General features: G+C 45.9%; 1 protein-coding gene across 2 annotated transcripts in view; it reads left to right on the top strand.

Moving 5' to 3' along the window:
* FOXO3 (forkhead box O3) overlaps positions 1–25,805 on the top strand; it is a 139,178-nt gene that overhangs the window by 94,364 nt on the left and 19,009 nt on the right. For both annotated transcript variants that reach the window (XM_007535471.2, XM_060190655.1), the window contains exon 2: positions 21,800–23,244. In XM_007535471.2, coding sequence (XP_007535533.2) covers positions 21,800–23,209 — 1,410 coding nt within the window. In that variant the 3' untranslated portion in view covers positions 23,210–23,244. The remainder of the gene's footprint in view (positions 1–21,799; positions 23,245–25,805) is intronic.

Below are 25,805 nucleotides of genomic sequence, written 5' to 3'. Positions count from 1 at the left end.
CACTGCCTATCTTGCCAGCCTTGTAAATAACATTCATTGAGAAGCTTCTCCCTCCGTGGCCTCCGCCTCCTCCACCTCCTCTCTTCTCCCTCTTCCTTTTCTTCATTATCATTTTCTCCTTCTCCTTCTCCTTCATTATTTGATAGGACAGAGAGAAGTTGAGAAGAAAAGGGGAGACACACACACCCACACACACACATACATAGCACTATTTAACCATTTGTGAATCTTCCTCCCTTGCAGGTGGGGACTGGAGGCTTGAATCTGGGTCCTTGTGTACAGTAACGTGTGCGCTCAACCAGGTGCGCCACTGCTGAGCCCACAGAGCATTTTCGAAATGTCTGATGACACACTCTACGTGCTGGGTGGGAGACAGGAACATAAAGACCTTTCCTATGGGAGTCGGGCGGTGGCGCAGTGGGTTAAGCACAGGTGGCGCAAAGCGCAGGAACCAACGTAAGGATCCCGGTTCCAGCCCCCGGCTCCCCACCTACAGGGGAGTCGCTTCACAGGCGGTGAAGCAGGTCTGCAGGTGTCTGTCTTTCTCTCCCCCTCTCTGTCTTCCCTTCCTCCCTCCATTTCTTTCTGTCCTACTCAACAACAACAACATCAATAATAACTACAACAATAAACAACAAGGGCAACAAAAGGGAATAAATATTTAAAAAATTATTTATTAAAAAATAAATAATAGGGGGTCGGGCAGTGGCGCAGTGGGTTAAGCGCATGTGGCGTAAAGCGCAGGGACCGGCGTAAGGATCCCGGTTCGAGCCCCCGGCTCCCCACCTGCAGGGGAATCGCTTCACAGGCAGTGAAGCAGGTCTGCAGGTGTCTATCTTTCTCTCCCCTTCTCTGTCTTCCCCTCCTCTCTCCATTTCTCTGTCCTATCCAACAACGAGTTGCGTCAACAAGGGCAATAATAATAACCACAACGAAGCTACAACAAGGGCAACAAAAGGGGGGAAAATGGCCTCCAGGAGCGGTGGATTCATGGTGCAGGCACTGAGCCCAGCAATAACCCTGGAGGAGGAAAATAAATAAATAAATAAATAATAATAAAAGACCTTTCCTGCCAGGTGTCTCTGTTGCATTATTCACATCATATGATCAGAAACATCTAGTTACTTTGGGGGCTGGTGACAGCTCACTTGGATAGTGCATCTGCTTTGTCTTGGGCATGACCCATGCTTGAACCCAACCACCACCAGACTGAGAATCTTCAGTGCTGTGGTATCTGTCTGTGTGTCTATCTCTGTTTCTGTCTGGTAAAGTTGGGCTATGATGGTGGCTGGAGTTTTGTAGAAACTATTTTTTAATCATATATATATGAACATTAAGAATGTGTATGGAAGAGAGAACACAGCACATGCAGAAATATGTAGCAATGACATTGCTAAAAGTAGTTTCTGGGACTGTCATTTAGGATTAAGCCTGACTGTTTGTGAGAGGAAACACAGATTTCGTAGGAAATTGTTTTCACATAAAATAAGTCTAGGACTAGCGATAGTCACCCTAAGGAATGGTTGAGAATCAGGCCCCTCTTTTCCTCTGTCCCACCATAGGAGGTGGTTTTCATCCTTGAGTTCATCCATCTCTCATTAGATGTAGAACATTAGAATGAAGCAAAGCAAAACAAAAGGTTCTTTCCTCTGAGTCAGTTGCCTTTAAGCAGTGTTCCTGAAAAGGCCATTTGCATGTCACTGACTAGAGCTAGGCACTTGGCCATCCTAGATCCAGGGAATTTTTCTCCTTCTTCTTCCTTCCCCTCTTTTTCTCCTCTTCCTCCTCCTCCTCCTAGCGTAGAGTATGATCATGGGACCTCAAGCATGTGTTATACCAGTGAGTAGTCTCTCTGGCTAATTTTTTATTTTTAGGGAAGGGGGTTGGAGAGGAAAAGGGGTGACATATCACCGAAACACTGCTCTACCAACCGTAGACTTCCCTGGCACTAATTGTGTGGCGCCAGGGCTTACATTCTACTGCCCGAGTCACCTTCCAGACCCCAAGGCTTGGGAATTTATTTTCTTCTGAGTAGTCATGTGCCCAGTTGAAAATCAGCATTTTGTTGTGGAAGTAGGAGATGACGGAGTGGTGCATCCCACTAAGTCAGACGTTAATGTCTATTTTAATAGCAGAAGCTACTGGTATTTTTAAAGGTTTGTGCTCACTTAATGTTGTCAGCAGTTAATCCAAATGTACATATTTCCAGTCACCCCCCAGAACATCTTGAATCTTAACTAAAAAGTGCAACCTTTTCTTCTGCTATATAAAGAGTTTCTTACTTGTCATAGAAGCTCACCTTATTCAGCCTACTCTAGTGCAAGAAAGAACATGAAAAGGGGATTCATTTACCTCTCAAGAAAATACAGTCAGAGTTGCATGCGTCAGTCATCTTCAATCCGTAGGTCACGCTTTCTTTTGCTAGCTGACACTTGCCACTTGCCTTTTGTATGATCTTACATGACCCTATATGTCTCTGCACTCCCAGGAAATAGTTTAGTCATCACCACTAAACACAGTACAACTTAAAGAGAACTGTTGGGAAGGACAGAAAAAGCCGTTTCTGGTAGCTAAAGCTTATTCTGTGTGTATTTTTTTGATCTTATTGCAAATTTAGACAATGTAAAACCTGTTTACTCTAGTAAGAATACCTCACTGTAACTTAAATTTGTGGTTGTTTTTTTTCCCAAGATGGCATTTGCCAAATTCATTTGGCAGCTACTGCAGACCCAGAACCTTACAAATTGACTGGTAGAAAGCTGTTAAGAGTTCACTTTATATGCAGCCCCTGTCACCCAGGCCAGGTGGAGGGCTCCTGGATGTCCACAGATTGCACCACAGCAAATTAATGTAAAGAATAACCAAGAAAGCGTGTTGTGTCTGGTGGACAAAATACCACACAGTGCGAGCAGAGTTGACTGCTAGCCCATTTCAGAGTGCTCTAATTGATAATTATTTCTCAAAGAGCACTTTATTTTGCTGGGTGGCAATAGGCCAGCACCATTCCAGGGGCCTTGGACCTGTAGGCACTTGTGAGCACTGTGGTAAGTATAAGCCTGCTTTTGCCAGGAAGGGAAGTAGGTTTTCCAAGAGGAAAGGGGAGAGAAAAGAAAATATTGGTTTCCCATGGACCAAAACGTGTCTGCTTTAAATCAGTTTGAGACTGTAAAGAAAGAAATTGAGAGAGGAGGAGGAGCTGGGGGAGGGAGAATGATAAACACCTTCAGACCTGCTTCACTACTCAGGAAGTGTCTCCCCTGCAGGTGGGAAGTGGGGACTCAAGACAGGGTCCTTGTGCTTGGTAAGATGTGCACTTAATAGGGTACACCACTGCCTGGCCAGAGAGAGAGAGAGAGAGAGGGAGAGGGAGAATGAGAGAGGGAGAATGAGAGAGGGAGAGGGAGAATGAGAGAGGGAGAATAAGAGAGGGAGAGATTGAGAGGGAGAGAGGGAGAGAGGGAGGGGGAGGGAGAGGGAGAATGAGAGAGGGAGAGGGAGAATGAGAGAGGGAGAGGGAGAATGAGAGAGGGAGAATAAGAGAGGGAGAGGGAGAATGAGAGAGGGAGAATATGAGAGGGAGAGGGAGAATGAGAGGAAGAATGAGAGAGGGAGGGAGAGGGAGAATGAGAGAGGGAGAATGAGAGAGGGAGAGGGAGAGAGTGACTGACTGACTGACTGACTGACTTAGATTTACAGGGACTGGTCCATCCTCCTGTTTGTAGGTTGAAAGCTGCTAAATCCTGTCAAAGGCATGAACACTGTGTATGTGGAAGAGCTCAGACGGGAGGAGGAACAAGTCCCAGGCTTCCATATATGTGGCGCTTCATAATGAAATGGTCACAGCAGCAAAAAGACTTGCAAGCATACTCATCAGGGCTAAAAATGGGACATCCCACAGGCAAGAGAGCTAACGAAGGGATTCTTCCCTCTGAGAAGGACCCGAGGGCCCCATATTGGAGATCTGGACCTCACAGAAACTCAACTGGCTGAGAAGCCCTCTCCACACTGGGGCAACTTTTGTCGGGGACTGGAAGGGGTGGGCATACTTGTTCTGCACTGTGCCTGGTGGGGGAGGAGGTGGAGAAGAGAAGCGGCCCTGGACCTACTGCTCACTCTGCTCTGCTCTTCACAAGTGAACCACAGTGTTGTGCACCCACTAGGGGGGAAATGGTGACTGGTGCAGGTGACGCTGCCGGGTGCCAATGGGACTTTTCCTCCAGCTGCCTCCCCTCTTGCTAATGGCTTACTTTCATAAAGATCATGTCTTCCACATTCAGAGTGCAGGCGCCCCGTGTTCCTGCTTCTCTGACTTGTGGCCTCAGGTCCCTCCTTGGTCCTGTTATCTCCTCACTGATGTGGGGTAGTGAAAAAGTGAGCTCAACATGGAGTGCCAAGGTTCATCTTTTGCAGGAAAGCAAGTGCGTCAGCTAACAGTGGACTGACAAGAACTGCGCGGGGGTGAGAGTTCATCCAAAGTAGCCACAAGACTTTGGGCCAAAGGCAAACAGATGTCTTGCACACAGTGTACAGCAGGCAAGATTAATCTGCATCACTTCTCTCCCCACCTGGAAGTCTCGCGAGAGTGACACATGCAGTGACTTTTTTAAATGTGAGCTGGACGCTTAAGTTCAGAGATCTCAATCTTTCCTTATGAGCAGTCACCATACGTGCCCTTTGCTTTGGAGAAGGACACGTCTTTCAAGGATCTTCACTATGCAAATACACACGTGCTCGAAAGATTCTCCAGATCAAAAGACTTTAGACTTGGCTTGCAAGACATGCAGAAATAGAGATCCAAAGGGACCCCCCCCCCCAACTTGGATTTAACTTTCTAAGAAGCTTGTGTGACTTCCTTTCTAGACTCAAATTGGGCTCAGCTGTCTCTCTTACTTGGAAAGAGTGCTGAAGTCTTAGCTGTTTAAAAAAAGAAAAAAAAAGGGAGTTGGGCGGTAACGCAGTGGGTTAAGCACAGGTGCCAGCATAAGGATCCCGGTTCGAGCCCCTGGCCCCCCACCTGCGGGGGAGTCTCTTCACAGGCAGTGAGTTAGGTCTGCAGGTGTCTTTCTCTCCCCCTCTCTGTCTTCCTCCCCCTCCTTTTCTCTCTGTCCTGTTCAACAACGACATCAATAACAACAATAATTACTACAACAATAAAACAAGGGACCTGATGAACTTGTTCCCGGAGGAAGAGCTATTATAATATAATATTGTTCCCCATGATGCCACTCGAAGTATGTCACTCAAAGCTACCTTTGAACTTGAAAATGGTTTGGTAGCATTTGCCCCTGTGTTTTTCCTCTCTTATCTTGATGTGAAGGAATTAATCTCAGCAGTTGCCTTTTGTCCGGTGATTTGTGAAGCCTTAGGGAAGGACTCAGTACTTGGTCCTGTGAGCTCACACATACTTCCTGTTCGATGATGAACAGCCTAAGGAGAAAGAGCAGGAAGCTTCAAGAAGCCCACGTGATAGGAAAGGGGCCCGGGGGCCAGGGTGGGCACCTAAGAGCTAAACCCTGCCAAGTCAGACTCAGCCAAAGAGTCTGACTACATCCTTAAGAATGACTGGCCTTGGAATCACTAACAGGGGCCAGTGAGCCAGCCCGCTGGGCACACCATGACATTCGCTGGTTCAAGAATGGGCTCGCTCCGCATCGCATCTCACCACATGCCTCCCTAGTCTTTCTGTCCTTGAGCACAGAAGTCTCCTACTGACCACTCTTGTCACTTAATATTGTCCCGTCTGCCCTCTGGGTGATAGACATTACTCCTCCAATTCTACTGTGTCCTGTTTCTTCTCTCACATTCAAGCTTGTCTAGGGCGTATTACTACCAAAGTACAGTCGTCACCTCATAGCCACTGTAAAAACCGTGATTTATCCCATGCACGTCCAGCCTGCTTTGCTTTTCTTTTCTTTTCTTTCTTTCTTTCTTTCTTTCTTTCTTTCTTTCTTTCTTTCTTTCTTTCTTTCTTTTTAGAGATATTTATTTATTTATTTATTTATTTATTAACCAGAGCACTGTTCAGCTCTGGCTTATGGTGGTGTGGGGGATTGAACCTGGAACTTTGGAGCCTCAGGCATGAGAGTCTGTTTGTATAACCAATATGCTATCTGCCCTCCACCACAGTCTGCTTTTCTGATCATCATAGTTTGAGGACCAGTGTTGACAGGAACTTGTGACTCTGAACAGCCTCAATTTTCACTTAAAATGCACTGGTATTTAAATCATTTTAAAGTTCTTTTTTTGGTCTCCTCCTTCTTTGTCCTCCCCCACCCCCCACCTCCTGGGAAAAAGTGAAACAAGGCTGGTTCTTTAGTTGGTGAAAATGCCCTCTCCCTACCTTATGTCATCACGCAGGTGGACTTTTGAGATGTCTAGTGTTTTTGTCTGTGTGTAATTGGTGCCCAGGGATACTCTGGGATAAATAGTTGATTCTATTGGTCATTAGTCTATTGATTTCTGTGGTTTCAAGAAGAAATCTTGCAAAACCCCATACAGGGAAGAGTCTGCACATGTAGGTGAGACTGTAGGTTGGAGAATGCCCGCTGTTCATCCGGACTCTCCTTCACTGATTGACGTCCACTGGGTTGAGACAGGGACTAAGAGCACTGTAGGCCCGGGTCATTTTATAGAGTTAACTGCTATACTTTTTATTCCTTGGGGAAAAAAGTTCACTTCTTTTCTGTGCAGTGGCTAACATGAGATACTCTGTTATGTGGCTTTTGCCCCCCCTTCTCTCTCCAGTACCACCTTAGCTTGTGATGACTATCAGACTAAGTTAGCACTGACACGTGGAAGATATCCTGCTTCCAAACGCACACTTGTCTGTTTTGTCAACACTGGGCCAGACTTTTCCTTCCCCAGCCAAGATGGGTCTCCACCCCTCCCGTCTTGCCAGGGTGTGGGTCTTTGCATAGCTGTTGGGCTGTGCCCACACACTGGCATAGATTTCAAAATTACCAAAAGAAATCAACTGTTCTTGAAATAACACAACAAAAAAGAACAGTCTTTCTGAGCCCTAGCATCTGAAAAAAAGAAAACAATGTTTGTATATATGGTGCTATAGCCAGTGGATTCCATGTGCACTGAAGGACTGTAAACTAAGAGCAGAGGTGACGTTCTCCTGGGGAGCCAAGTGGTGGCACACCCAGTTAAGCGCATATAGTACTAAGCACAAAGATCCAGGTTCAAGTCCCTGCTCCCCACCTGTGGGGGGTGGGGGGACAATGCTTCATAAGTGGTGAAGCAGGTCTGCAGGTCTCTCTCCCTTTCTATCTCCCCTTCTCCTCTCTCAATTTCTCTATGTCTTCTCCAATAAAATGAGAAAGAAAATAAAAAGGCCTGTAGGAGCAGTGGATTTGTAGTGCTAGCACTGAGCCCCAGCAATAACCCTGGAGGCAAAGAAAAAAACTCAAATAAATTAAGAAAAGAAGTCAAACTGGTGTTGTTTAACTCACTCACTCAGCACCCCTCCATCCATCCCTTTCATGTGCCTGATTCCTGTTTCTTCAGTTTTTGATGCCAGGAGACAAGTCATAAAATAGTGCCCACGTGCAGCTTGAGAGCAGTTCTCTACCAGAGTGTCTGATCAAGGTTAAATAGAAGCTTCCTGGCAGACAAAAGGCATCATATATATATATATATATATATATATATATATATATATATATATATAATTTTTTAGTTCAGATAGTTTATTATTTATTTATTTTCCCTTTTGTTGCCCTTGTTTTCTATTGTCATAGTTATTATTGCTGTTGTTGTTAATGTCGTCATTGTTGGATAGGACAGAGAGAAATGGAGAGAGGAGGGGAAGACAGCGAGGGGGAAGGACAGACACCTGCAGACCTGCTTCACCACTTGTGAAGCGACTCCACTGCAGGTGGGGAGCTGGGGTAAGTTCACATAGTTTTAAAGCAAGCTAATCTTTCTTGGTTCAATAATAAACTAATTACGTGTTTTGAATCGTATAGAGCTGAGTCCCTGTTTCAGATTAGGCTTTGTGATAGCAGGGCCCAGGGCAAACCGGACATTAGCCTGATGTCTCTAGCTTGAGGGGCCCACAACTTGGTGCCAGCTATTTGAATGCCCGAATAAGCCTGCCAGGGCCACCCAGCTAATCCTGGCTTGACTCCGTCATGGGTTGATGCTCTCTGGGCACAGAACTCAGCAGATGTGTCACTGAGGAAGGTCAGGTTACCTAGCGGTGTGCTTACAGTCATCGATCATGCTCCATCTCTCAAAGTGCTGAGGCCACGTCAGCTCACGACATGCCAGTGGTGTTCCTTTAGGGTTTGTCTGACATTTCTAAAAATGGTCTGGTTCTGGAGTCATCATCTTTCTGTACTTTTTAGGGACCCTAGAGCCCGTATGCAGAAACTTATACATGGGACCACTTAATTCAGTGATGCAATTTGTTCGTTTGTTTTTGTAGTCTTGAAAACTCCATGATCTCTGGTCGTCTGTTAAATGGTGCCATTCTCCTCTGGCAACTTCAGAGGAATTCATGAAGTATAGTGGTGAGAATGTTTCTCCTCTTCTTTCTTTCTCTCTTTCTTCTTTATTTGCCACCCCCCCCCCATTGGAATTAAACACAGAGGAGAGAGATGTGCTCAGCAAGCACTCTTTACCCACCCATGAAGCTTTCCCCCTGCAGGTGGGAAACTTGGACTCAAGCCGGGGCCTTGCACATGGTGCTGTGTGCTCAACTGGGTACACCACCACCTGACCCTGCGTTTTTTTTAAATTGACCTGAGCTTAATCTAGCACCACTAGCTACCATACAGTTAACTTTCTGACACCTCAGTTTCCTTCCACGAGTTTTATGAAAATAATTGGGTCTGTCAAGCATAGAGGATTGACCCTGGTAGGCTTCAAATACAGTAGATGAAGTAGACTCTTTTAGACGTCTCATGGCTTGCGTGTATGACTGCTTAAAAGAGCTTGAGAAGAAGGGTGTGTTGTCTGGGGTTTTGACTGTGCCTCTGAGGACCCCAGAGCATTTCTAAGCATAGCACCCAAGACAGGGAGGAGGGAATAAGCTCTTCACTACTGATAGACCAGCTCCTTGCTCTGCCAAATAACACAACACACACACACACACACACACACGCACACACACACACACACACACACATATTCTGCCCTTACTTTCTCTTATTTTAGAGAAGGAGGCCTACTCACTCATTTATATCATCTTGTTTTTGGAAATGAGGTTGAAGTTAATATCCAAGAAGGGGAGAGGGGATCAAGAGAAAGAGAGACATAAGCAACACTGTTTCACCACTTGTGAACCTTCCCCCTTACAGGTGGGAACTAGGGGCTTGAATGAACCCAGGTCTCTGGGGATTATAATGTGAGTGTCAACCTGGTTTGTGGGCAACACCTGGCCCCAAATTTTTTCTTTTTTTTTTTTTGTATCAGGTTTCTAAGTATAGTTTGTATCCATTTTGTGATTTCTCCCAGTTTGTTGATGAAACATATTTTGAGCCCCCACACTAGATGCTAAAGCTCTAAAAAGTCAGGTGGTTAGATTTTAAAGGGTGAGGAGACACTGTATTCTTTTGAGTTATAAAGCAAGGCAGACTGAAGATGGATGGATGGATGGATGGATGGATGGATGGATGGATGGATGGATGGATGGGAAGGAGGAAGAATATTGCCCATTCTTTCTGTTCCCTGCACTTTAGTCTTTCAGTTGATGTGATCACCCAGACATTGAGACATATGCTGTGTTTCTGGGGGCGTGTTTCTGTCTCACCTCTAGGTGAGGAAGTCACTTTGTCCCAGTTGAGATGCCACTCGCTAGCGGCTAGTCAGGCAGGGCTGTGTTCAGGTCCTCACCTTCTTCCACTGTAAAGCTGAGGTTGTGTGTTTTGAGGCGGATTCCCCCGTCCACTCCAGACTCTCCTGTTACACGGTTTACTGAGCTTCCTGCCCCATCATTCATCTAATGCCATGAAAGTGATTCTAAGGGCCAAGTGGTGGCACACCTGGTTAAGCACACACACTACAGTGCACAAGGACCAGTGTTCAAGCCCCTTGTCCCCACCTGCAGGGGAAGGGCTTCACAGGTGGTGAGGTGGAGCTGCAGGGTCTCTCTTCCTCCCTATCCTCCCCTTCTCCTCTCAGTTTCTGTCTCTATCCAATAATGAATTTTAAAACTTATAACAAAGAAAGTGATTCTAAACTCTGATATGTTCCTAAATTCTACATCTGTATTTCTTTTTTTTAATTATATTTATTTTCCCTTTTGTTGCCCTTGTTGTTTTTTACTGTTGTTGTAGTTATTATTGTTGTTATTATTGATGTCATTGTTGTTGGATAGGACAGAGAGAAATGGAGAGAGGAGGGGAAGACAGGGGGAGAAAAAGACACCTGCAGACCTGCTTCGCAGCTTGTGAAGTGACCCACCTACAAGTGGGGAGCTGGGGCTTGAACAGGGATCCTTAAGCCAGTCCTTGCGCTTCGCACCATGTGCACTTAACCACTGTGCTACCGCCTGACTCCCTACATCTGTATTTCTAATGCCCTTTTATTCTGTCACCATCCACAGTAAGTTTCAAATTGGAAAAACTTGAAGCTTTGTTATGTTTCCAATTGAAGTGAAAATTACGTGAATAAGAAAACAGTGTCTATTCTTACTTTACCAAATCGGTTTCAAGCGTATTTCGTAACTGCATTGGCTTTTTTAACCCTTTGAACCTTCCATTTGTTGTGGCTTAACATGTATGGTCTTAGGTGGGAGTTTTCAGTTGTCAGTAGTGTGTGTTTTCTGAGTCCCTAGTGGGAAGGAAAAATAGATTCTGTAATACCAGGGGAGAAACTTGAGGAATGGGAGCAGGGGCCAGCCCCATTCTGCAGCTTTCCTAGGACTGTCATTCTGTGGACTGCTGCTCCTGACTACTGCTTCCAGGGGCTTTTTTTGCCAGGGGGAGGGAGGGTGCACTGTGGGGGAATGAGCAGAAAAAAAACATGGGGCCAGCAGTGGAAGGGTGTGTGGGGAGGGGCAGGGCATGGGTGTGGGCAGAAGTTGCTTGATTGCCAGGGTTCTCTGTGTGCCGGAAGTGCAGGTTTGGTTGTGAGGAATGGAATGTTCCCTCCTGCCCTCCAAGAGCAGAAACAGCTATGGAAGAGTTTGAAATGAAAATCGCTGACTAAAAATAGTAATAACGATGATGGTACGGAAATCAAGTTTACACTGGAAGATTCATCAAAATTGTCACAGAGCTGTCACCATCTTTTTCATCCTTTTTGAGAGAACTTTTGTCCCAGCCCAGGATTTCTCTTTCAGTTATGGGCAGGCAGATGATCTGCTCAGCCCTTCTTCATCGGGTTCATTTTGCTTGGCTAGAAAAGTAGATTCCCCTCTGCTAGTCACCAGATGCTTGTTGTCATTGCCATTAGTATTTATGGTCATCGTCATTGGAGGGGTGAGGGAACAGAACCTGTTGCTTAAAACTTGAAACAAATGTTAGTCTTCAAAGGAGTTCTCTCTGAGTAGAAGATTATTGTCAGCAAATGGAACGGAAATCTTGTCTCTAGCTGGAAATGTAATCCTTCAGCCAAGTTCCCAATAATATTTATTTTAGAACATCGTCTTTTAAAAATAAGACCCTTAATGGTTTAAACTGTCAGTATTTCAGGCAAGAGGAAGAGTGGAAACTAGCCTGCAACTTGTCAGACACGTCAGGGTGGATTGTGCAATCCGCTCTGTGGATGTTTATTGAAGTTTTCTTCTCAGTCTGCAAGGCTTGCTTGGTGATTATATCTGGCGTTCCACATAATCAGAAATAATAAATGTTCCTGATTTCAGATCTGTTTTACTCTCAGACTTTCTTTACTTTTTAAATGACATATTGGCCTCAAAGTAGATAAAAATCTAGTGGAGGAATATCGACCAGTTGAAAACCTCTAGCATTGTCTAATAAGAAGAATCAGTCTTGAGAACCGGACAGTGGCACAGCTGGTTAAGCACATATAGTCATTATGCTCAGTGATCTGAGTGAGGACCCGGGTTCAAGCCCCTGGTCCCCACCTGCAGTGGGGATGCCTCACGAGTGGTGAAGCAGGTCTGCAAGTGTCTACCCCCCCATTTCTCTCTGTCCTAGCAAATGAAAAACAAAATGGCTGTCAGTGCTGGCACCAAGCCCCAGTGATAACCCTGGAGGCCAAAAGAAGAAGAAGAAGAGAAGGGGAAGGAGAAGGAGGAGAAGAAGAAGGAAGAAGAAGAAGAAGGAGGAGGAGGAGGAAGAAGAAGGTAGAAGAAAGAAGAAGAATCAGTCTGCTGGGAAGTGGCTTAGCTGCACTTAGAGCGCCTGCCTTGCTTGTGTGAGACCTGGCTTTAGTACTTGGCACCACTAAGAGCAACAGAGACAGAACAAACGAGATGTAGAACTCTGGATGGTGGAGCAGTGCTTTCCATCCCCTCTCTTATGTTAAAAACAGATGATAATAATAATAATGAATAGTGACTGAGGAAGTAGCTCAAAGTGTAGTGTGAAAACATATGACCTCCAGCTCTACATTTAAAAAGAGAGAGAGAGAGAGAGAGAGAGAGAGAGAGAGAGAGACCAGTGTCCCCACTTCTCCCCCAGAGCATCTCTCCTTGGCCCTTTATACTTTGCAGTATCCAAGAGCCAAGACCTTTGCATTAAGTATGATTATGTGGTGTCAAAAAATGGTTATTATTAATACTCTTGAGTGAATCTGAATCTGAGCTTTGCTTAGCTCACTAAGTAAGACATTGCTGCATTCTCAGGGCAGGATATGGCTTTTCCAGTGTTTTTGTTTTTTTTTTTTTTTTTTTTTTTTTTTAGCCAATCTGTCTTTCTTTTTCCTTTTTTTTTTTTTTTTTTTGGTTGGGTGTAGGAGGGCTTATCAACAGACTTTACTACTCTGCTGGGTTGGCTTTCTTTCAGATGGAAAAAAAGAGAACACAGAGCACAGCACAGAAACTTCCTCCTTTGAGGGAGGCCAGGCTCAAATGTGGGTCAAGAACATGGCACTACCCAAATGAGCTATTTTGCTAGTGCCTTCTCAAGTCAATCTCTCTCTCTCTCTCTCTCTTTTACATTTTGCTTAAAGGACAGTCTATAAAAGGGATTGTATGGAAGTACATGCTAAATCTAGCATCTCTCTCCTTCGACTTGTATTAGTTCCTAGTTTGGTGAGAGCTCATGTGCCCTCGTCTCTGTCCATACCCACCCGTGCCTGATGGAGACATGGCACCTGGAAGGATGCGTTGACTCTGTGGGGAAGTAAGTACAAGGTTCAGGACCTTTCTGTCTCCCTCTTGCCTTTATCCCCCTGGCAGAGGAGAAAGGCAGCTGAGCACTAATAATCAACACTACATGTCACTCTGTAATTGAAACTTACAAGCTGTCAGCATTAACCCCACTTCTAAATGGTAGAAGCTTGAACTTAGAGGCTAGCAGGCCCAACAAAATAGCACACCTGAATATAACACCTGCTTTGCCACTGTGCGACATAAATTCGAGCCTGGCCCCCACAAAACTAAAGGAAGCTTCAGTGCTATGATGTCGTTCTGTCTTTCTCTCTCTCTCTCTCTCTCTCTTTCTCTCTTCCTTTCTTTCTTTCTTTCTTTCTTTCTTTCTTTCTTTCTTTCTTTCTTTCTTTCTTCCTTTCTCTCTTTTTATCTGAAAACATCAGGCTATCGTATTTCTTTTTTCCTCCAGGGTTATTGCAGGCTTGGTGCCTACACTACGAATCCACTGCTCCTGGAGGCTATTTTTTCCCCCTTTGTTGCCCTTGTTGTTTATCGTTATTGTATTACTATTGTTGTCATTGCTGTCATTGTTGTTGGATAGGACAGAGAGAAATGGAGAGAGGAGGGGAAGACAGAGAGGGGAAGGGAAAGATAGACACCTGCAGACCTGCTTCACCACTTGTGAAGCGACTCCCCTGCAGGTGGGGAGCCGGGGGCTCGAACCAGGATCCTTACACCAGTCCTTGAGCTTTGCGCCATGTGCTCTTCTTCTTCTTCTAGCGTTTGCCCTTCTTCCGTAGCCAGTCAACAGCGTCAGGTTGAAAGCTGTCAGGAGCTGCTTGTTGCTGGCTTTGAAAGTGACTGGGATCCATGTGGATTCAGTCGGCTAGGAAGGATCGTCAGTTTCCCCAATGAATGGGTACTCACGGGATGCACCACGGGAAGGTCGATCCAATGCATCCCACCATGTGCTTTTAACCCACTGAGCTACTGCCCAGCCCCTTAGGCTACAGTATTGAAGTCTCCGGAGAGGACCCAAAAAAAAATATATCTAAAGAAGAGCAATGGTGCTGTGTCCCCAGACCTAGAGATAGAGGGAGCAGTGACTTAGAATCAGATTCACAGTCAGTGGAAATGCAGAGGGGAAATTCCAGTAGTCCCCACCTCTGGCCACACAGTAGAATAATCTAGGGAGCTTCCAGGGTTCCTTGACCCACACCACGGGGACAGAATCTCTTGAAGTGGGGTGTGAGTGCCTCAAGTCCCAGGCCCATTCTAGCATTAGTCAGGGTGAAGAGCTAATGCTTCCGAGAAAGCCAGAGCATGGTGCAGTGTGCTGCCTGCTGAGGGAGCCTGTCGTCAGGAAGCAAGGGCAGCTCCCCAGGCTCCTCAGCAGCTGTATCCCTGTGTTGCTGTGCTGTGGTCCGCAGCCTCCTGGGGTCTCCCCGTGACTCAAGTGTGGTTTCTGTTGGGCTTTTCACATGACCCTCATCCTCTACAGTTCAGCTGGTGTCTGTATATATGGCACTGGGCAGCCTCGTTGCTGATCTGTCGGTTCCCCACACACCAGAGCACTGGGGCCTACTCGAAAGGCTGGTCCCTTATGCAGGGTAGATGCCTCCTGTATTTGAGGCAGTCCTTGGCAGATTCTCTGCTCTGGAATCCCATAGAAAGACTAGGGAGATGCCTGAAGGCTACTGGCAGGGAGCACTGGGTCTGGGTTTAGGAGATGATAGCCACAGGTCATTTTGTTGCTTTGCAATGGGGAGGTGGGGGTGCCCTAGACAGCATAATGGTTATGCAAAGAGACTCTCATACCTGAGGCACCAGAGTCCCAGGTTCAGTCCCCTACACTACCATGAACTAGAGCTGAGCTATACTCTGGGAGAAAGTGGAGGGGTGGGATGGGGTAGGGGGAAGATTTTGTTATTTTTGAAGACGGGGCTGTTAAAGAGTTAACTTACCCAACTCTCTTTTTATTTTTAAAGTCAGTGGATTCCTTGTTGCCTTTGCCTGAGATAAATTGATACCACATGTTGCTTCTAGACAAAACCTTCTCTGTGTTCCAGGGTTCCACATGCAGCTGCTGTCTGGGTTAGTGGACAGTCTCCACAAGGTAAACAGGATTTGGAAGGGACTAGACTGGACATTAGAGTAGCAGCAGTTAAACTTCTAGTCACTCCTGATGGGCACAGCACCGTTGAAGTGTTCTTGGGAGTTTAGAATGTTTTCCTGGAAGGAACGGCCCTCTCACCATTGGGCTTTTCAAGTGTGCTGCTCGGAAAACAGCGAGAACATGTTTATGATGTCACTGCTGCCCTAGTAGTGGGCAGCACAGATTCTGATACAGTGCCGTGTATCAGTTCCCCTCCCCTCTCCTCCCCCCACCCTTCCTTTCGTTTTTCTTCCCTTCTGTCCTTCCTTGCAACTCAGTATCCCACTACAAATCCACCACTCCAGGTGACCATTATTCCCTCAAAGATGCCTTGTGAGGTAGGCCAGAGTTAAAGGCCAGATGCTTGATAGTACTTATTTACCTGGTTACTGTAACCTTACTAAAAGAGTATCCCTAGTATTTCTACCATTTAACTCTGGCCTGCCTCACAAGGTGTTGCAAAATGTGTATTTAGATGCGAGAAGCAAAAAAGAAACATTCTGGCTCTTATCAAGCCATTCCTCTGCAAACTAGTGTCAAATCTTAGAAACTCAGCCTATTTAAATGATATGTGGATTAATGGGAAACCATAGAATACTTCTTTTGGGGTTTTTGCTTATTTTTTGTTTGTTTGTTTGTTTTGTTTTTAGAGATAGAGAAGCAGAGAGTGAAAAAGACCACAGCACCAAAACTTCCTTCCATGCAGTGGGGACCTTGCTCGAATCTGGGCCATGCACATGGCAAAGCGACAAACTACCCAAGAGAGCTGTGTGCCAGCTCTGTGGGATGTTTTAATAGTAGTCTTATATTTTAAAACACACACAGTACATTGGAAACTTACTTGTAGAACCTAGCAGAGAGATCTTTAAAAAACTTAAACTATAAATCATAAGAATTTTGCATAAGGTTTGTCTGTGTTGACAAATCACATTTTTTTATTTCTGGGATTTAGACGAGGAAGCTCAACCACCCTTATCTGGATGGAAGTTTACTGAAGTGTAGGGACTGTGTGAGGTCGGTGGGGGCACAGCTTTTGTTTGTTTTGTCTTAGTAAAGCACCTGGAATAGGCTATTGAGTACCATATGGGCACACACCTTAGGCAGTGCACTCTGCCACTAATAACCTCAAAAATGAGAGTTGAACAAAGATTGGATCCTGAAACTAGCCAGCTGGTGAGCAAGTTGGGGATTGTTTCAGAACCTGTGGGTGGCATCTAGGCCACCCTCTGTCTTGTCTTTAAAGTGGATTCTAAGCAAGGAAACACAGGGGACCTGAGAGAGCAAGCCATTCCCCACTTTCAGCTTTGCTCTTCTGAAAGACAGACTTTCTTTTTAAAATAATTCTTTTTTTTTATTGTTTTAGGAAAAACACACAATTATTAGCCTTGTTTCATGAACAAAATTAAAGTGGTAAGTTGTGCTCTTGGGTCCTTTATTCAATGTATTTTCTAATTCTCATAGATTAAATGATAACCTCTGATGCAGATTTAAAATAAGGGTTAGAAACAGTGGGTCCAAAACCAATGACCCCGTCACAGACAGTGTCATAATAGGCAGGTCCAGGTTCTCCACTGCTGCGGTCGGATCCTCATGCCCTGAACACTGTGGTGCTGGTCCTAGACGTGGGTTTTCCAGCTCTACCAGCATCTGCCCCTACCAAAGCGGAATTCTCAAGTTTTCACTGTGATAGCCTGTAACTCTGTTTTATTATGATAGCAATGGTATCTACTATCTGTTTGTCATTTTACAGAATTTACCGCTGCCCCTTTTAAGGATTTATTTGCTTTTTAATGAAAGTGGCACATGCCACGCCAGGGATTGAACTCAGGACCATATGCATCCAAGTCCCCAACTCTACCACTGTGCGCGTGCGCGCGCGCGCACACACACACACACACACACACACACACACACACACGCACGCACGCACACCTCCCCCCGGCTACAGCAGTACCATCTAGTGTTAGAGGGTCATCCACGTACATTGTTGAGTCTGAAAGGAGCGTAGCAAGTGACCACTGGGAAGTGACCGTGTAGAGCTGGGAAGTGACCGTGTAGAGCATGTTCTTCAACTGGCCTAGAGCTGGTGGAACTAAAAATCTATTAAAAGTACATTATTCCCTAAATGCTTCTTAAAGAGGGAGATAATTGGATACTTTGTGGTTACTTATTGCAAAGTTAGGGTATGGATATGAACTCTTCAAGATCTAGAGCAGAGAAGGCTGGCCAGGCCAGAGGTGGTTAGCACAGTCACCTTAACTGCCATGGCCTCGGGCTCTCCTAGTCTGCTCACCTAGAAGCTTGATCTAGGGTTTTATTTTGCGTGTCTACTTATGTGAGTATTCTGTAGTAAAGTTAGAACTGCCGTGCACCTGCTTGCTTTTCCAATCCTGCAGAGTGAATTTTTAGAGCCTGCTTCATACCTTTTTAAAATTATTACTATTATTGGGAGTTGGGCGGTAGCACAGTGGGTTAAGTGCAGGTGGCGCAAAGTGTAAGGACCGGCTTAAGGATCCCGGTTCAAGCCCCCAGCTCCCCACCTGCAGGGGAGTCGCTTCACAGGTGTGAAGTAGGTTTGCAGGTGTCTGTCTTTCTCTCCCCCTCTCTGTCTTCCCCATCTCTCTCCATTTCTCTCTGTCCTATCCAACAACGACGACATTAACAATAGCTACAACAATAAAACAAAGACAATAAAAGGGAATAAATAATAAATATTTTTTAAAATTACTATTATTATTATTGATTTAATATTGATTGACAAGATCACAGGATAAAAGGGCTACAGTTCCCACAGAGTTCCATATACCCTTCCCTCCATTGGAAGGTTCCCTGTTCTTATCCTTCTGGGAGTATGGACCAAAGATATCTGAGGGGTGCATAACGTGGGAGGTCTAGCTTCTGTCATTGCTTCTCCACTGGACATGGGCATTGGCAAGTGGATCCACACCCCCAGCCTGTTTCTTTTTTTTCCCTAGTGGGGCAGGGCTCTGGAGAGGTGGCGCTCTAGGACACATTGGTGAAGTTGCCTGCCCAGGGAAGTCAGGTTGGCAGCATGGTAACATCTGCAGCTTGATGGCTAAAAAAGCATCAAGATATAAAGCAGAGGAAGATGTTTAATATTCAAGATCCTAAAGATGAGAATATAGCAGATGGGATTTGGGGCCTCCATTTTGGAAAAAGCTAGTAGATCTATTTTAGATGTATTCCAATGGGGGGGTCCATGACTTTACTAATTTTTGCCTGAGCCTGACAGCTAACATGCAAATGGACTAAAGGTATTGTCTGGGGAGATGGTTTCAGAGTTGGAAATAGGAATTAGAAAGCTGTATCAGGGAAGAGTAATACTCAAATATGGGGAAAGTATATAAATATCATGAACTCATACCTTTCTTTATAGGGAAGGTATTTCACTTTTTTAAAGAAACGTAATTGCCAGGCCATTAATAAGTAGCTTTGCCATTCTTTTAACAGTGTGAAAAAGGAAAAAAAAAATAACCGTACACGTGTGTGTGTGTGTGTGTGTGTGTGTGTGTGTGTTCCACCTACATGTGGAAAATTAGTAAAGTCAAGGGTGGCTGATCAACATTGTCCCTTCAGATACTCAGCATGTTGCCTTGTTTTCTACTCAGATGTTATGATAGTTGTAGCTGAGAGCTACCCTTGCTCAGTGTCCAGTCTGAGCTGCAGGTCCACCTTCCATGTGAACATGCATAGGAAATATTTGGAGTGTTTGGGGTTATTTACTTATGGCAAAATTCTGCGGAGTTTCTCTGTTTAAAACTTGCTAGTAGAATACGTGTATCTGTATCTTCTCCATAAGTACAGTTTGTGATTGCCAGGTTTTGTTTTGCTTTGTTTTGTTTTGTTTTTGTTTTGGAAACTGTGGTAGTTCCAGAACCATTCCTTTTTCCTGCATAGCACCAAGCAGTATCTTTTGTCTTAAATAGTACATGAAAATTTCTGTGGTCTGCAGATCAGTCATTTCAGAAGTACAGAAACTGTCACCAGCTCCTCTCTCTTATGACACACATAGGGTTTGTTAGATGAAAATGAACTATTGGTGCTTTCCGTCCTGGACCCTGGGCTTATGGTCACAGTAGGCACATGGTGACTCCCTAGCATGACCAGTTCCTGAAGTGGACTAGTTAGCGTGTTGCCCTTATGTCGTGCCTATCAGCACAGGATGGTTGGGGTGCTCGTATGGTTGTGGTAGAGATGGGGAACCAAAGTGGCTGCAGACAGATTAAATGATTTGCTCAAGGTCATGTGGCTGGTTAGAAGCAGAGCTGGAACTGAATCTAGGTCATTCCTGTCAGCTGGTCCTGTCCTCTCTGCCCTGCCAGCAGGAAGATTCTTATAAAACGACTGCAGTTGTTGGGTTTTCAGGACAGGCTATTATGCCCAACTTCTTTTCCTGCACCCTTTTGAAAAAAATTTTTTTTATTCATTTATTATTGGATAGAGACAAAAATGGAGATGGGAGGGAAAAGCAGATGGAAATAGAGGGACACCGGGAGCCCTGATTCACCACTCAGGAAGCTTACTCCTTGCAGGTGGGGACCAGGGGCTCGAACCTGGGTCCTTGTGCACTGTAATCTGTGTACTCAGCCTGGTGTGCTGTCGCCGGCACCCCCACCACCACCGCCACCACCACCAATTCCTTTTTCTGTATTAAATATTTTCTCTTTAAATAGCTTTTTTTTTCCCAGTAAATGTTGTGAAACTAGTACAAAGTTGTCAGACACCGTTGTCAGACACCGTTGTCAGATACCGTTTCCATTACGGCCGACATATCAGAACAGTATGATTGCCATAAATAAGCTACTGCCGGCGTCTTAGTATTAAGTAAAGTTCATACTTTATATTCAGATTTCTTTCTTTCTCCTTACGTAGGGCACCATGTTTATTACCTTGAGTCATTTTGCTTCCTCAGACTTCTCGGGAAATGCAACATACACCATTGAGTGAGGCCTTACTTTCAATTTTACTTTTCTGTAACACAGACTTTCTTTAAAAATGGTTCTGGTAATTTTCAAAGAGCACTTGACAGGCATTTCAAAATATCCTTTAGTTGGGCTTGTTTGAATTTTTTGCTCCCATAATTAGACCGGTATGGCCGGGTTTTGGAATGACACCTACAGAGAAAGGTATATTTTTATACCATATTAAGAGTACTTATTATCAACATGATGTATTTCTGTTGGTGTTGCCCTTATCACCTGGGGTCAGATTTCTCTACTTTAAAATATATCCTTTTTTATATTATATTCCTTGAGTGTTTTTTAAAAATATTTTATTTATTTATTTGTATAGTAACAGAGAAATTGATAGGAAGGGGAGAGGGAAGGAGACACCTGTGGTACTGCTTCACCACTCGTGAAGCTTGAACCCGGGTTCTTGAGCATTGTAACGTGTGTGCTTAACCAGGTGCACCACCCCCTGACAACCTCTTTGGGAGTTATTATGCTCAAAGCACACTGCCTTGAAGAAGAGAGTTCCTATAGAAACTATTTGGGATTTTTCTGAATAAGAGGCTAGCCTACTTTTTAAAAAAATATTTATTTATTCATTCCCTTTTGCTGCCCTTGTTTTAGTGTTGTAGTTATTATTGTTGTTACTGATGTCGTCATCGTTGTTGGATAGGACAGAGAGAAATGGAGAGAGAGGGAGAGAAAGACAGACACCTGCAGACCTGTTTCACCACTTATGAAGCGACTCCCCTGCAGGTGGGGAGCCAGGGGCTCGAACCGGGATCCTTAAGACGGTCCTTGCGCTTTGCGTCACGTGCGCTTAACCCGCTGCGCTACCGCCCGGCTCCCAAGGCTACTATACCTCTATCTACTCAGCAAATCCTGCTCTGACATTGTTCTGCCTTAGGCCTGCCAGACAGGTGGGAGTAGGAGCAGGAGGAGATGGAGTCGTAGAAAGAGCAGATGAAGCTTCATGCCAGAAATGGTTAAAAAACGGTAGGAATTGCCGGGGAGGAGAGGAGGAGGAGGCGTGAGAGGCGAGCACCTCACCCTGGGTCTTGGAGAACCAGGGCGGGGCTTGTTGCTTGTTGCAGGGTTCAGGAAAAGAGCAGGTGGTGGTATGTTAAAATCGTGGACTGCATTGTGTGAAATTTAATCACCAAAAGGCCAGCAACAACAACAACAACAAATCAGGAACTTAAACCGTCAGTGACTGGCACATTGCAAGCTTCCCAGATGAGAAGTCATCTCCCATTTCCTACTTACCAAAGCGGCCATTAATACTTATCCTTTCATTCTAAGCTATGGAAAGTCATGTACTTTTTTTTTTTTTTAAGCCTTTGAAATGTAGAAGTTTTAAAAGCAAAATGACTGACCATTTCTCCTGGGCGCTGGCATGTGGAGCATTCTGGCTCACCACACCTGTCCCCTTCTCTCTCTCTGCAGAACTCTATTCGGCACAACCTGTCGCTGCACAGCCGCTTCATGCGGGTCCAGAACGAGGGGACCGGCAAGAGCTCTTGGTGGATCATCAACCCCGATGGAGGCAAGAGCGGGAAGGCGCCCAGGAGGCGGGCCGTCTCCATGGACAACAGCAACAAGTACACCAAGAGCCGGGGCCGCGCGGCCAAGAAGAAGGCGGCCCTGCAGACGGCCCCCGAGGCGGCCGACGACAGTCCCTCCCAGCTCCCCAAGTGGCCCGGCAGCCCCACCTCCCGCAGCAGCGACGAGCCGGACGCGTGGACCGATTTCCGCTCCCGCACCAACTCCAACGCCAGCACGGTCAGCGGCCGCCTGTCGCCCATCCTGGCGGCCACGGAGCTGGATGACGGCCAGGACGACGACGCCCCGCTGTCCCCCATGCTGTACGGCGGCAGCGGCGCCACCAGCCTCTCCCCCGCGGTGAGCAAGCCGTGCACGGTGGAGCTGCCGAGGCTCACCGACATGGCAGGCACCATGAACCTGAACGACGGGCTGGGCGACAACCTCATGGACGACCTGCTGGACGACATCGCGCTCCCCGCGGCCCAGCCGCCGCCCGCCGGAGGGCTCCTGCCGCGGAGCCCCAGCTTCCCGTTCGCGGCCACTCAGAGCTCCGGCCTCGGCTCCCCCCCGGGCTCCTTTAGCAGCGCCGTGTTCGGACCCCCGTCTCTGAACTCCCTGCGCCAGTCGCCCATGCAGACCATCCAGGAGAACAAGCCGGCCACCTTCTCTTCCATGTCACACTACGGCAACCAGACACTCCAGGACCTGCTCACTTCCGACTCCCTGAGCCACAGCGACGTCATGATGACCCAGTCCGACCCCTTGATGTCTCAGGCCAGCTCCGCTGTGTCCGCCCAGAACTCTCGCCGCAACGTGATGCTCCACAACGATCCAATGATGTCCTTCGCCGCCCAGCCTAACCAGGGGGGTTTGGCCAATCAGAACTTGCTCCACCACCAGCACCAATCTCAGGGCGCTCTTGGTGGCAGCCGTGCCTTGTCAAATTCCGTCAGCAGCATGGGCTTGAGCGACTCCAGCAGCCTTGGGTCCGCCAAACACCAGCAGCAGTCTCCTGTCAGCCAGGCTATGCAGACCCTCTCGGACTCTCTCTCAGGCTCCCCCTTGTACTCAGCTAGTGCAAACCTTCCCGTCATGGGCCACGAGAAGTTCCCCAGCGACTTGGACCTGGACATGTTCAATGGGAGCTTGGAATGTGACATGGAATCCATTATCCGTAGTGAACTCATGGATGCTGATGGGTTGGATTTTAACTTTGATTCCCTCATCTCCACACAAAATGTGGTTGGTTTGAACGTGGGGAACTTCACTGGTGCTAAGCAGGCCTCATCTCAGAGCTGGGTGCCAGGCTGAAGGATCACTGAGGAAAGGGGAAGTGGGCAAAGCAGGTCAGTGCCCGTTGTCATGGCATAACCGCAACAGAGTGGGGTGGTGGGCTTGGGATAGAGGAGATCTCTCTTTCATTGACACTAAACTCCACTTCACACTGAGAAGTTGAGAAGCATGGAGCCATGGTACCCAGTAACGCGGGTCCCAACCTGCCCATCTCTGAGTTTTACCTGCAGAAGAAACAGATCTGGGAGTCGGGCGGTAGCCCAGTAGGTGAAGTGCACGTGGTGCCAAGCGTAAGGACCGGAGTAAGGATCCCGGTTCGAGCCCCCGGCTCCCCACCTGCAGGGGAGTCGCTTCACAGGCGGTGAAGCCGGTCTGCAGGTGTCTGTCTTTCTCTCCCCCTCTCTGTCTTCCCCTCCTCTCTCCATTTCTCTCTGTCCTATCCAACAATGACGATACCAATAACAGCAACAATAATAGCTACAACAATAATAAAAAACAAGGGCAATAAAAGAGAAATGAATAAATATAAAAAAATTTAAAAAGAAAAAAGAAAGAAAGAAACAGAGCTGTCAGGTGTCCCTCTCCACAATTCGCTGACAGCTCAGGAACTTTATGTAAAAAGAATACATCTACACACATCAGGGACTTCATTCTTTGTGTCCAGTCATGCCCACTGACCTTTGACACGGGCCGCAGTACTTGATTATGGACATTAGACAGGAAGAGGGACAGAAGTCACACAAACTTCTTCAAGATTAAGGCTCCCAGCCAATGTCCTTCCCTAGAGAAGCTCTTGATTCATTCAGTGCTGACTTTATCTTAGGTGTTATGGGTGCTTCACCTTTTTTTTTTTTTTTCCTAGCAAAGGGATGATTTTGAAGGCTATTTTAATTTCCTCATAGAATATGTATACTCCACTCTCATATGTCAGTTTTTCCACCAGAAGCAAAAACTATTACGTTCTTCACCGTAGTCCTAAGTATCTTTATCATTTAACACTCAGCATTAAACATTTTAAAAAGGGAGGGCTGCTGGGTGGTGGCGCACCTGGTTGAACGCACATGTCACAGCGCACAAAGACCCAGGTTCAAGCCCCTGGTCCCCACCTGCAGGGGAAGAGCTTCACAAGTGGTGAAGCAGGGCTGCAGGCATCTCTCTTTCTCTCTCCCTCTCTGTCATCTCCTTCCCTCTCAATTTCTGGCTATCTCTATCAAATAAAGATTTTAAAAAATTAAAAAAAAATTAAATTGAAAACAAACTTTTACTAGAGAAAGCACTCACTCTTCTTCCCCAATCTCCAAATGCTGTCAGATTTCAACACAGAGTGACAGGGATTGTGAGTGGTGGCAGACATGTAAAACCTTGTGACATTTTAATACTTTTGGGACCAGAAAGATCCCGGGCAACATGATGTAGTAAGAAAATTCCTGATTGACATTTCATTCCCAAGGCAGGGGTAGATAGCAAATGGTTATATAAAAAGACTCTCATGCCTGAGGCTCCAAAAGTCCCAGGTTCAATCCCCTGAGCCACAATAAGCCAGAGCTGATCAGTACTCTGGTTTAAAAAAAAAAAAAAAAAAAAGGTCCATTTATACTTTCTGGCTGCAATTGGAGGTGTGTCACGTGTTGTCTGAGTCTCAATTTTATAAAATGAGGCTTAAAGTCTTTGTTATGTCACAGAATGAATACAAGAATCAGCCATGTCGAAGTATGTGAAAGTGCTTTGTGAAGCTCCAGAGGGCTAAGATAGTAGCTGTGTTGTTAGGAGAACATACTAACCAATGAATAAGCTGAGACCAGAGAAGTCAGGTCGTGTTCCCAGAGTCACAGAAACCCAGAACCCATATTTGAGCAGTTCAAATCATAATAGTCCTTCCTTCACCTTTTCTAGGTGGTAAAAATAATTACAAGTACTCTGAAATGGAGATAAAAAAGAGTAGCAGACAATACCCGAGCTTATCTTCAAACTCTCCTCCTCAAGCATGTGAAGATGAATACTGGTGCCTTCTGATACTGGCTTTGTATCCCCCCAGACCCTCTCATGTTCAAGGGCTCTTGTCTACCCTAGCTCCTTTTTAAATGTTTTGATCTCAGCAAGCTATTTGTGCCCCCTCTTTTAAATGATGTAAGAGGGAAATGGGTTTCAAAGACATGAAAACCTGAGCCTTGTTGAACCCTCTGCCCCTGTGAAAGAATTACAAGGATCTCCTAGGGTGAACTCTCTCCAGTTCATGGGTAGTTGTAGAAAGGGGAATGTCAAGAGTGTTGTGATGCTAAGGCTTCTCAATTTTCCCAGGCAAAAGCAGGCCCCCACTGGACCTCAGACATCTGTTTTCAGTCATTTAATAGCCCTTGAGATGGTAAAAAGGCTATAATGGGAGCTAAATTGGGTAACAGGCTTCCACGCCAGCCAGCTCCATACGGTAACAGAACTCAGACTGGTGGAGACTTGCCTTGAGAAATTTAGGTATTTCCTCTCAGGGAAATAAATAGTTTGCCTTCTTTCAAGAAGAAGAATGTGATTGTAGCTTCCACACAAACAAGTAGGTCTTAATTCTGGTGTAGCTGTAAGGAGGTCGCTTTCTGGTCCATTGGAAAGAATTAAGTCCAAA

The sequence above is a fragment of the Erinaceus europaeus genome, chromosome 4, assembly GCF_950295315.1.
Source record: "Erinaceus europaeus chromosome 4, mEriEur2.1, whole genome shotgun sequence".
Classification (NCBI taxonomy): Eukaryota; Metazoa; Chordata; class Mammalia; order Eulipotyphla; family Erinaceidae; genus Erinaceus; species Erinaceus europaeus.
Note: the sequence above shows the minus strand (reverse complement) of the source record. Positions and strands in the feature narration are given on the sequence as shown.